Genomic DNA, 10,941 nt, shown 5'->3' on the forward strand with positions numbered 1-10,941 from the left:
ACGCGAGCATTCTGCTTAGCCCTTAAAGTTTGAAGTTGATGTGTGTTTCGCTTCGGAGTTATATATTTTTTAAACTTTTTTTGTGAGTTAACGCGATAAAGAGAAACGCCCATTGCGAACTTTCTGCTTGGCCCTTTACCGACAATACACAACCACAAGGAGACGATAACATCAACGCTTGAAGTTGCACTTCGGAGTAATTTAAAATTTTAGCTTTTTGCTGGCGTTAACGCGATATAAAAAATACGCAAGGTCGTAAGGTGATCATTGTGCGGTACCTTTTAGACTTTTCAGTACAATTAGTTGAATAGTCGAAAGTCGATTTAGGCATCCCTAATCATAATTTGCCTAAACCTCATTCGTAAACTTTCGTTTATACCATTTTGAGTTCATCTTTATCGACCATTTTGTCTTCTCCTCCCATTCGTTAGCAGGTGGAACGTTTTTCAATTTTTTCAGTCGTTGAAAAGTGTATACTAAAAATTACTTGCTGGGAAGCCGATGCTGTAAAATATAAAAAACAGCCATGAATCAAATTTGCCGGACATGTTTCGATCCTGGAGAAAATAAACTTTATGATTTGGCCGATGAGATCGGAACCGAATCTAAAAGTTCGTTAGAATTATTAAACGAAGTTGTCCATTTGCAGGTACAAAATTTGCGGGTCAAACAAAACTGTTTTTACATATGTATCATATGTATGTATGTTCGTTCCAGATTACCTTAGATGATCCATTGCCAAAAACAATATGTTCCGACTGCTTGAGAAGTCTGAAGGATGCTTATGCATTCATAACTCGCGTCCACCATGTAAATGAGAAATACTTGAAATTACTGGCTAGTGACCAGAAAGATCCTCTACTGGAATGCGACACCGCCAATCAAGCTGCCGATTGTTTGGAGGAGTCTGCCATTGATATGCCTGTCGATCATTACCTAAGCGACGTCAAATTAGAAGTCGGGGGGGATCAGTATGGCATTGTTTTACCGAACAGGAATGTCTCCGATGAATTGGTGAATACGAACGGTAAGTCACAGCGCAGAAATACATTTTAGACGAAGGATATTTCATAATGGATTATCGAATACAAATGTACAGAAAATTCGAATTCCACTACACATTCATATGGGAACAGTATCAAGGAGATGTTTTATGAAAGCGCTGATGAAAAATATGTGACTGGAAGAGACAGGTACGAGCCAATAGTTAATAAAAATATTGTTTGCAAGTGCTTAAAAAGTTGGCTTCTTGTTTTTAGCGCGCTTTGTATTGGCGAAGAGCGTGATGATTATGATGATGCTGAAAACGATTCGTCCGACGACGACTACAAACCCACAAAAAGAATAAAAATTGAAGAGGGCTCTAGGTAAGGACTGACTTCAGACACTCCTTATGTGCGGCTGGTTCTAAATATTGTCCTATACGTATATGTTTGTAGCAAAAATACTTGTAAAAGAAGGCGACTAAAAAGACCCCTACCAGAATATTTTAAAAGTATCAAAAATGTTGGTGATCGTTATGGATGCTTTTTGTGTGATAAGACATTTTCTCAGCGCAAAGATTGTGGACGACATATTGCTTCAATACACTTGAAGGAAAGTATATTTGTATGTGAATATTGCCCAGAAATATTCAATCGAAAGGACAAGGTACGATTGCATATGAAGCGTGTACATCCTGACAAACCCAGGTACTGTATTTGCATGGTATAAAAACTGTATTCGATCACCTGAATTCGCATTCCGCAGATCATCGAACATAGAAGAAATGTCACATATTAATGATAATTCAGAGAAATCGTCTACAGAAGATGAAGACTACCAAAAGCCCACAAAAAATACTAATACGAGCACACAGAGGTTTGTATGCATTTTTGAAAAAGTAGCGATCGATTCATAGACGTTTCATTATCTAGCAAACGTAGGGTTGGTCGCCAAGCGCCGGACTATTTCGACAAAATAAAGCAGGTGAACGAGAGATTCGCGTGTACTATTTGTGAAAAGACATTTTCTTTGCGAAAGGACTGTGGTCGCCACATAGCATCTATTCACTTAAGGGAAATAACCTTTCCCTGTGAATATTGTGGTCAGCATTTTAGCCGGAAGGACAAGGTGAGGCACCACATCAAGCGTATGCACTGTGATAAATCCGCATATCCTAAAGCCAAACGCAAAGAATGGGTGTTTGGAGATCGGTTATATAGTAGGCCCACAGGTTGGTTGATGGTGGAGTGCAAACTGTGCAGCGTGCGTTTTAGTTCAACGAAAGAATTAAGATCTCACATGGAAACACACAACAAAATCGATTCTTTGATGCACATCCGAATGGACAGCGAGGTTATCACCCACTTGTTTCCGAATGAATTCAGTTTGGGTAGTGTTAAGGAGTTAATATGCAAGGACATTGCGGAGGGTCGTTGGTTCCAATATTACGCAGTTTTAAATGAGTTTTCTTATGAAATGTCAATAAGTGATACTGAACCCGAGGATTTGAACAAGGAGATAGGCAGTCCCAAATACAAATGCGAGGTATGTGGCATTGAATGCCGTTTTCAACACGAGGCTTTCAATCATTTAAAGAAGGAGCATGAGAATGACGAAATGCCATTAAAATGTGGTTTGTGTAAATTGGAATTTATATCATCGAAAATGTTTGAACGCCATTCCCGTGTTCATTGTCGAAATAGAAGTAAAGTGCTCCTGTGTACCAGATGTCCCGCCAAATTTGTCTGGCCGGAAAACATGAGAAACCATAATTGCGCTTCCAAACCAGAGATTAGCAGCGATGATAGAGAAATTTTCAAATGTGACATTTGTAATCGACCGTTTGAAGTCAAAACAAAATTCTTAAAACATTTGGAGAGACATCGGCAAGAGGAAAGCTCGAACAAAGCCATTATTAGATGTGGCCTCTGTCCACAATCCTTCGAAAAGTTAAGAAATCTCCGAGATCATATAACGCAGCATGCGGACGGTTTAACCGGCATAGACTTCCATAATGGCATTTATTTCAAGAGATTTGAAAGATCAAAGACACACGATCGCGCGCTGATACAACAGGAAATACGAAATGCTTTCGAGAAATCGCAAATTAGCCGATTTTATAGAGCCCTGGATAAGGATGGCATGGAAATGGACATAATGGATTCGGACAGTGGGAGCGAGCCAACATCGTTGATATATAAATGCGATTTATGTCTTATAATGTTTGGAAAACGAAAGGATTTATTGAAACACCAGAACGACCAACACGTTAGTATTCCGCTACCACATGCGTGTAAGGATTGTACTAAGGAGTTCGTAAGCGATGATTTACTGCAGCAGCACAGATTCAGAGAGTGCTGGAATGAATTTAGGCGTGTGGCACAGCAATGTGAGTATTGCAATGCTAGATTTATATGGCCGAATAATTTGGTTAAGCACAAGGAAATAAAGGTAAATGTCAAAATAATATCATCCTACCTTACATGTTAATTGCCTAATCCACAACGCTTTAATATTTCAGCATAAGCACCAGAAACAACCTCGGCCAAAACGAGCAAGTACTTTGAAGTGTGAATATTGCGAGAAAGTTTTCATATGGCCGAAAGATTTGGTCCGCCATCGTAAAACCCACACTGAAGGCAAAAAGTTTTGCTGCCCTCATTGTGATCGAAAGTTCCAGAGAAAGGACAATCTGCTCGCACACATACGTACCCATGATCCTACCAGTCTACCACTGACCACAAGTTCAAATAAGGCTATTGACCAGATTTTACCATACATGGCTAAACCACATGGTTGCAAACGCATACGCTGTATGATATGCTTTTCAGAACATACTCACATACGCGATTTGCGCTCGCATTTAAGATCTCATCTATACGTCATTAACTTTGAAAAGCGCAAGGAATCCGATAGTATCGATCATATTTCAAAGCACATATATCCCGAAGAAGCCCCAATGTGCGAAGAGGACTTGTTCCGTAAAATTTCGGGGGATATTATAGCTGAACGTAATTTGGAACGCTTCTATTCAATAACAAATGAACACGGTTACGAAGTAAGTCTAGACAGTTCGGAAACAGAAAGTGGTGACTCGGAGGACGATAAGACTGAAAGGAGCGATGATCATAATTCAAAAAAATTTTTGAAATCGAACCGTGTCTATACATGCGATATATGTCCGCAGCTAACTTTTGATCGGAAGTATAAGGTATATGAACATCACCTAAATAATCACAAATGGGAAGATGGTCGTCATGTATGCATTCACTGCAATGGACGTTTTTTGTCATCTCTTATGCTGCAGCTACACTATAGAACGCAATGCAAAAATTCCAAAAAGAGACACACTTGTCGACGTTGCCCCCTTCGCTTCATGTGGAGAGAAAACCTGAAGACTCATATTGCGATGGATCATCCAAACGAGACAACAAAAGAGGTATCGTTCTGTTTGTGTTTTGCATTTTGACACAGGTTCTTTAATTTGGTATTTTCAGGTGGAAATATGTCGCACTTTAATGAAAACATGCCCGCTATGTCAGGCGAAGTTCTGTACTCAAAAAGAACTAACACAGCATTTGTCTTCGAATCACCCCACTGAGTCAGAATTACGTTACTGTTTTTTGTGCCCTAAAACCTTCTATACTGCTGAACACCTCAACGAACATTTGCTACAACAACATTGCTTGGCACACGATAGTGTTAGCTGCGTTGAAAGCATTGCATCCATACTCTGCCCCAATGGAAAGAAATCAGTAAAATGTAAAATCTGCGACTCGGATTTCCAAACAATGGCTGATCTAAACGATCATTTTTCGCTTAGTATATGTACCGTTCAACCGTCGACGTCTACCTATTCCATAACAAATCAGAAGGGATTTGAATTGCATTTGGAGTTGGACTCCGAAACAGAAGCTGAAGACAAAGCCGACAAGAAAAGCAAAGGTAATGAGCAACGGTACTTATGCTCATTGTGCAATTTGTCTTTTGAGCGCAAATATCAAATGGCTCAGCACCAGCGGTCCATGCACTTCTACGAACATTTGCCATTAAAGTGTGAAAAATGCATATTTAGAACATCGTGTCAGGTACAGATACAATAACCAATAACAACAGCTTTAAAACGGTTCTAATTTCAGAAATTATTAGACTATCATACGGTCACTCAATGCAATAACGTGGACAAGCAATACCATTGCAGATTTTGCAAATTCAAGTTCATGTGGCAAGAAAACCTAGAACAGCATATTGACCTTCTACATATTCAAAGTGAAGAACAAGTGGACGATCAAACTGCGACGAAGGCCGGTCTCGAAACAAATATATTTGAGTGTATGCAGTGTCATCGTCGATACAATCGACGAGATCGTTACAAGGCACATTTCAGGAAATTTCATAACAACGAGGCAATCAGTCAAGACGAGTCCCCAAAAATTCGAGAACGAGGGAAAACCTCACCCAACAAAACCAAAAACTTCTTATGTGCATTTTGCGGTGTATCATTTTCAAATAACTCCAACCTTACGGTCCACATGAGGCGACATACGGGCGAGAAACCCTTCAAGTGTGATCTCTGCGATATGGCATTTCCCCGATCGTCCGACCTGCAGTCCCATCGACGCACTCATACCGGCGAACGGCCTTACAAATGCTCTCATTGTGAGAAATCATTCTCCAGGCAGTACAAATTGAATGTGCATATGCGGATTCATACAGGCGAACGACCATATTCCTGTACTTACTGCGCCAAAAGTTTTACTCAGTCCAATGATCTAACGTTGCATCATAGGCGCCACACTGGAGAAAGACCCTATTTGTGCGGCATTTGTGGGGAAGGTTTTATTTGTGCAACGTCCCTAAAACAGCACAAAAATTCTAAAGGTCACTTTGAGCACAATGCTGATGGAGAGGACGAGCGGGCACACAACGTGTCTACTTTCGAAATGAACTTTTGATAATCATATTATTTGAAATATTAATTTACAAACAACAAATGGTAATTGCAAAACCTTATACATTTTTTGTGGAATGTGCCGATATACTGGACTAATTCAGTGCTTGAAGATGTCAGCTAACCTCCATAGCTACGCTGTGCGGTAAGTTCAACTGTAGGTAGTAGGCTTACTGGTTAAGCGTTGAAAGTAGAAAATATCAAACATACATATATTGATGTAGAATAAACTTGTAGTTGACAGAACAAAATGTACGTATTTTTATGCTGGGTATATTGACGGGCAAAGTCAACTTCACCTGAGTGAAAAATTAAAATACAGTTTTTTTTTATTCAGAGTCGAATTAGTATTGTTATTCTCATGAAGCTTACAATGTTCACAAAATATATCAGTGTTAAAGAGTCGCATAGATAGCATTCTCAAATCGCCCAAGGTGGATCTTTTGGCCGATGTGTAAAGTAAAAAGTATTGTATGGGGGTTTCTCAAATGTTGAAATATAGTTTCTGGTCATTTTTGAAGACGTCTAGTGGCACGTCGAATCGGTCGATCCGTTGACCCAGTGGATGAACTCTGCGGTATGGCAAATATATTACTTGGCGATCCTGTTGATTGGACACTAGTCATCGACGGAGCGTTAAAGTTAAAAGCTGCGGTAGATCCACTATTCCCTGCTATATTTGTAGACGAACTTTGTGATCCTGTTGTCTGAACATTGGAAGAAGAGGGAGCGTTGAAATTGAATGTCGGCTTAGAGAAACTATTCACAGATATGCCCGATAGTCCCGTTGATTGAACATTGGTGGATGAAGCATTGAAATTAAATGTGGTGCTCGAGCCACTGTTTGTTGCTACGCCTGATGTTACTGTTGGTTGTGAGTTGTTGGATGCCGACAACGACGTTGAACCACCAAAGTTAAATGTCGATTTTGTGGCACTAGCTGTGTTTATTCCCGTGGACTGTGTATCACCTGTTGATGCTCCAAATGTAAACGGAGAAGCTGGATCCTTACTGGCGGTCGGAACGCTGCTTATTTGCGCGTTTGTCGAAGATGCAGCCCCAAAACTAAAAGCGTTTGTTGCGCTCGTTGCCATATTATTCGACGTTGATGTTCCGAAATTAAATGCTGAATTTGATGCACTGTTAGCCGATGTTTGTGGGTTGCTAGCTTGAGAAGAAGCAAAGCTAAATGCGGAACTGGCACCATTTCCGAATATGTTTGTAGAATTTTGGCTGCTATTAGTGGTTCCTAACATTGGATTGGTTTTTGAATTCGGAGTGGCACCGAAACTGAACTGCTTATTGGCAGCAATATTGTTTACTGCTGTCGAACTGTTAGCTGACGATGAAAAGGAAAAACCTCCTACGTTTACGTGCTCGGGTGATTTCTGATTCGCAGGTTCTGATGCTTTTTTTGATCCGAAGGCAAATGTTGATGAAACATTTGGTGAGTTAACGACTTTTGCACTAGAACCAAATGCAAACCCTCCGGAAGAATTGGACGACGGTGAGCCCCCAAACACTGTTTGTGGCATTTTCTGTTCAGATGTACTACTACCAGAAGAAAACGTAAAATGGTTGCTTGTTGTCACAGTAGCTGTTGTGGGATTCACATTAATGCCTGTTACACCGGATGAACTGCCAAAGGTAAACGTCGCATTGGGAGTAGGTTTTGACGTTTCAATTCCAAAGGAAAATCCTCCTGCTGGTTTGGATGAGTCAGTTTTTTCAGCAGTTTTATTCCCAACAGCTAGTGGATTTTGACTACTATTGACTGTTGTATTTGTTCCCAATAGCAATGTTGTTTTAACTGCAGCGTTTGTTGACGCGAAAGCATTCGATGTTGCATTTGAAGGTGGAGCTGCAGCATTTTGGTTGCCAGATGTGGAAGATAGATTTATATTTGTGTTTGCTGTTGTATTTAAACTAACTGAATTTTTCATTGATAATGATTGGGCCATGGTTGTCGATGATAATGCTGGGCTGGCGGACAATTTTTCATTTGACATTGCCTTGGAATCTGCTGCTAATCCGAAGGAGAATGGAACTGATGAAGTTGAACTTGAATTAGTGCCAAATTTTAATGGCTCCGACGAAGTACTGGTTGATTCAGATTTCTGTATGCCTGCGTTTTCTGAAAACTTTATAGCTTCGGATGATGCAAGTATAGGCGTGGTAATCGCAGTCTTTGCATTAGGGGAGATTATGCCGCTTTTAAAATCAGTTTGTTTAGATGAATCTGGTTTGCATTTCGCTACTTCCGCAGTTGTTGTGTTAGAGGTGAAACTGGTGGTGGTGGTAGTGCTTAGGTTGTGAATCTTATCCATACCAGGAAATGCGCCTACTGTTGGAACGTTAAATTCCATACCAGGTTTATCGCTCTGGACTAAAGCAGTTGGTGGATTTGTTTTTTGTTGCGGCAATTTTAGCCCAACCAAAGATGACATATTCTGAGTTGCTACATTTGGATTATTATTTGCTGACACTTCGGAAGCTTTTTGTGTGTCAATTTTTACAGAGGGGTTATTTTTTTGTAAATCTGTTGTTGCGTCACTCCTGTCGACATGTTCAGCATCCTTTGATGTATCTACCTCATCATTTACGTGGTATAGTTCCCCTCGAAGACCAGACAACATCAGTGCTAGCTTTGACTTTTGTGTTCGTTCTATTATCGGATTTTTTAGGCCTGATGTTAATTTTTTGGGCTTAACAAAATGTATGCCGGAACATTCACCACTTTCATCTAAGTTGTCATTGTTTTCCAAATCGTTGTTAGGCCTCTCAGTGTCAATATCGTAGTTTTTATTGAATAGAGTTAGACGAGGCTTTTGTGCTACCTTATATTCGGACGTGGCCGAAGTTCCTTCCGATTGGCTGCGTTTTGGCACAGTTCCGTATGGTTCGCTCGCAGTGTTATAATCTTTTCGACTTTTAACATTCTGGATTTCATGTTGATTGTGTATATCATTATCTGGTTTTGCTTGGTTGACTAAGGTGTTTTCGTGTCGTTTTTGTATTTTAAGTTTTGGTGTTTCGTATGGTTCTAAATATGTCGGCATTGTCTGACTAAGGAAGGGTCTCTTGCTCTCATTAGTTTTACGTTTTGTACTGGAGCTTAACGAACTACTAATGTCATTATTGTAGCTACATATGCGCTTCTTCATTTGTTCCGGTGATTTGCTAGAGTCCTGATTTTTTAAAGATGTATTAACATCTGTCTGGTTCTGTAAGTTTGTGTCTCGTTGTCGTTTGAAACTTGATGCTTGTTTAGTGATACTTATTACTTCATCTCCAGCGTCTAATAAATCGTTCCCAGTGCGATTCCTTTTAGTCGATTCCATGCTATTCACATCCTAAAATGGAAGACGTATAATAAAGAACAATAGTTGTAAATTATACAGATCGGACATATATATATATATGTATAATACTGCATGAATGATTTTCTCTGCATTCCAATCTGTATGTCTAGTCAGAAATGCGCTGTCTTAACCCTGTAACCGGTAATCCTGTAAAAATTATTCTGACACTAATATTTTTTATCAATTCCCCTATTTTCAATGGCTTTTTCCCTAGCAAGAGTTTACAGTACCTCTTAATTGATATTTACCGTTATCAGATTCTTTTTACTGCAAACTGTCTAAAGGCGGACTTGCCGGATACAGGGTTAAATATGACGACTTTTATGACTTACGTCACTGTTGATCCGTTTACGAGAAATCTCTTTAAGGACGTCTAAAACACTGCGTGTTGGCGCCATATCACTCTCCGTTGGAGGAGGATGGATAATTGGTCTGTTTTCCCGTGATATGTCTTCATTACTCTTCCGTAATCCCACTACTGAATTTGAGCGAAAAAGGCTTGACAGTGTGTTGCCGCAGAAGACTGACTTCTCTAAAATATTAAGTCAAATTAAATCATGAAACCGAGAAGATTTACGTAGAATACCTGGAGGTACAATCCTAGTCATAGATACATTTTGTTTGGTAGCACGAAACGGCAATTCAGTTCTCTGTAGAGTTACAATGGGAAACTTTCCCGGTTTTGTGTACAGGCTGTTAGTCGACATACTGCGGTTTAATCTGCTTTCATTCTCATGATACTTCACTATTCTCGAAGCCAATCCTTTACTTTGGACATCTGCAAAAACTCTCGGCTCGATTTTGCTAACGACAGTGCTGTCCAAATTAATTAAGTTGATGCTGGAATTACTGCGCTGTCTGTTACTGGAGTAAGGTGAAGCTCCCCACCGGAAACTACAAACAAATATTTATAATTGAATTATGGAAGTGTGGTTTAGACAGTAACCTGTTTCCTGAATTGTTAAGCTTTGTGGATTCCGCTGCCGGCAAACTAAAGCGTCCATCGTCTCCCATTATAACACAAAAGTCACAAAGGCAATAGAACCGAATCAATTCAACTTTTGCCACTCATCAAAGCACACTGTAATAGAGTTTAGAGTTGTGTCGTTGCAGAACAAGCTGTTTCAATGCAGATATTCATTAAAATGAACAATCGGAACTATAATCGAAATGTTCGTCCCTCTTGTTCACTTATGCCATGTTCTGACGGTCATTTGAACGGCGTTGCTCGCCTAAAGGCATAGAGTCTAAACGCAACCAGAGAGTCACGAGTCGGCGTCATACTTTTTCGCCGGCGTGAAAACCAAACGGAAGAGTTGGCGTTAGCGGCACAAAATGTCAATTATTTGTTTTGATTTTCTGACAGAAAATTTTACGTTGCGCAAACCAAATTCAATTTCTTATTTAATAAACAATAATGTCAATGAACTTGTGTTAATTTTTTTTTTTATTTTATTTTTAAATTTTCTTCCATTTTATTATTAATTCGTTAAAAAAAAACGTCCACATCTTTGAAAATATTTCTTTTTTTAACAGCACTGCCATATGTTTTGATATAAATTTCCACTGAAATGTTGGTAGCACTGCTGATTTTTTCAAAAAATATGGCAACTCAATGGAGAGCAAGAGAGAAAATTTGAGTAT

At 39.5% G+C, this 10,941-nt stretch overlaps 2 protein-coding genes across 2 annotated transcripts; one reads left to right on the plus strand and one right to left on the minus strand.

The window, feature by feature from the left end:
- Positions 1–526: 526 nt before the first annotated feature.
- On the plus strand, positions 527–5,939 carry LOC133328440 (zinc finger protein 721). Its single transcript, XM_061537009.1, has 9 exons — positions 527–649; positions 718–1,027; positions 1,100–1,193; positions 1,260–1,367; positions 1,750–1,860; positions 1,926–3,435; positions 3,506–4,243; positions 4,482–5,072; positions 5,124–5,939. Exons 1-9 carry the CDS (start codon positions 527–529, stop codon positions 5,937–5,939), a joined length of 4,401 nt encoding a protein of 1,466 aa, XP_061392993.1.
- A 505-nt stretch (positions 5,940–6,444) lies between these two features.
- On the minus strand, positions 6,445–10,311 carry LOC133328441 (nuclear pore complex protein DDB_G0274915). Its single transcript, XM_061537010.1, has 4 exons — positions 10,244–10,311; positions 9,884–10,191; positions 9,630–9,829; positions 6,445–9,288 (listed from the first exon to the last, which is right to left on the minus strand). Exons 1-4 carry the CDS (start codon positions 10,309–10,311, stop codon positions 6,445–6,447), a joined length of 3,420 nt encoding a protein of 1,139 aa, XP_061392994.1.
- Between the last annotated feature and the right edge of the window lie 630 nt (positions 10,312–10,941).

The sequence above is a fragment of the Musca vetustissima genome, unplaced genomic scaffold, assembly GCF_032173495.1.
Source record: "Musca vetustissima isolate MV318-11 ecotype Yass unplaced genomic scaffold, APGP_CSIRO_Mvet_v1 utg15531, whole genome shotgun sequence".
Taxonomy (NCBI): domain Eukaryota; kingdom Metazoa; phylum Arthropoda; class Insecta; order Diptera; family Muscidae; genus Musca; species Musca vetustissima.

Excerpts from the sequence above, each read along its gene's own strand:
- LOC133328440 (XM_061537009.1), top strand. The coding sequence starts at position 527 with ATGAATCAAATTTGCCGGACATGTTTCGATCCTGGAGAAAATAAACTT. Across the intron at positions 1,028-1,099 it reads TGAATTGGTGAATACGAACG|AAAATTCGAATTCCACTACA; the intron begins GTAAGTCACAGC and ends ACAAATGTACAG. Across the intron at positions 1,368-1,749 it reads AAAATTGAAGAGGGCTCTAG|ATCATCGAACATAGAAGAAA; the intron begins GTAAGGACTGAC and ends CGCATTCCGCAG.
- LOC133328441 (XM_061537010.1), bottom strand. The coding sequence starts at position 10,311 with ATGGGAGACGATGGACGCTTTAGTTTGCCGGCAGCGGAATCCACAAAG. Across the intron at positions 10,192-10,243 it reads CTTAACAATTCAGGAAACAG|TTTCCGGTGGGGAGCTTCAC; the intron begins GTTACTGTCTAA and ends ATTTGTTTGTAG. Across the intron at positions 9,830-9,883 it reads GACTAGGATTGTACCTCCAG|AGAAGTCAGTCTTCTGCGGC; the intron begins GTATTCTACGTA and ends TTAATATTTTAG.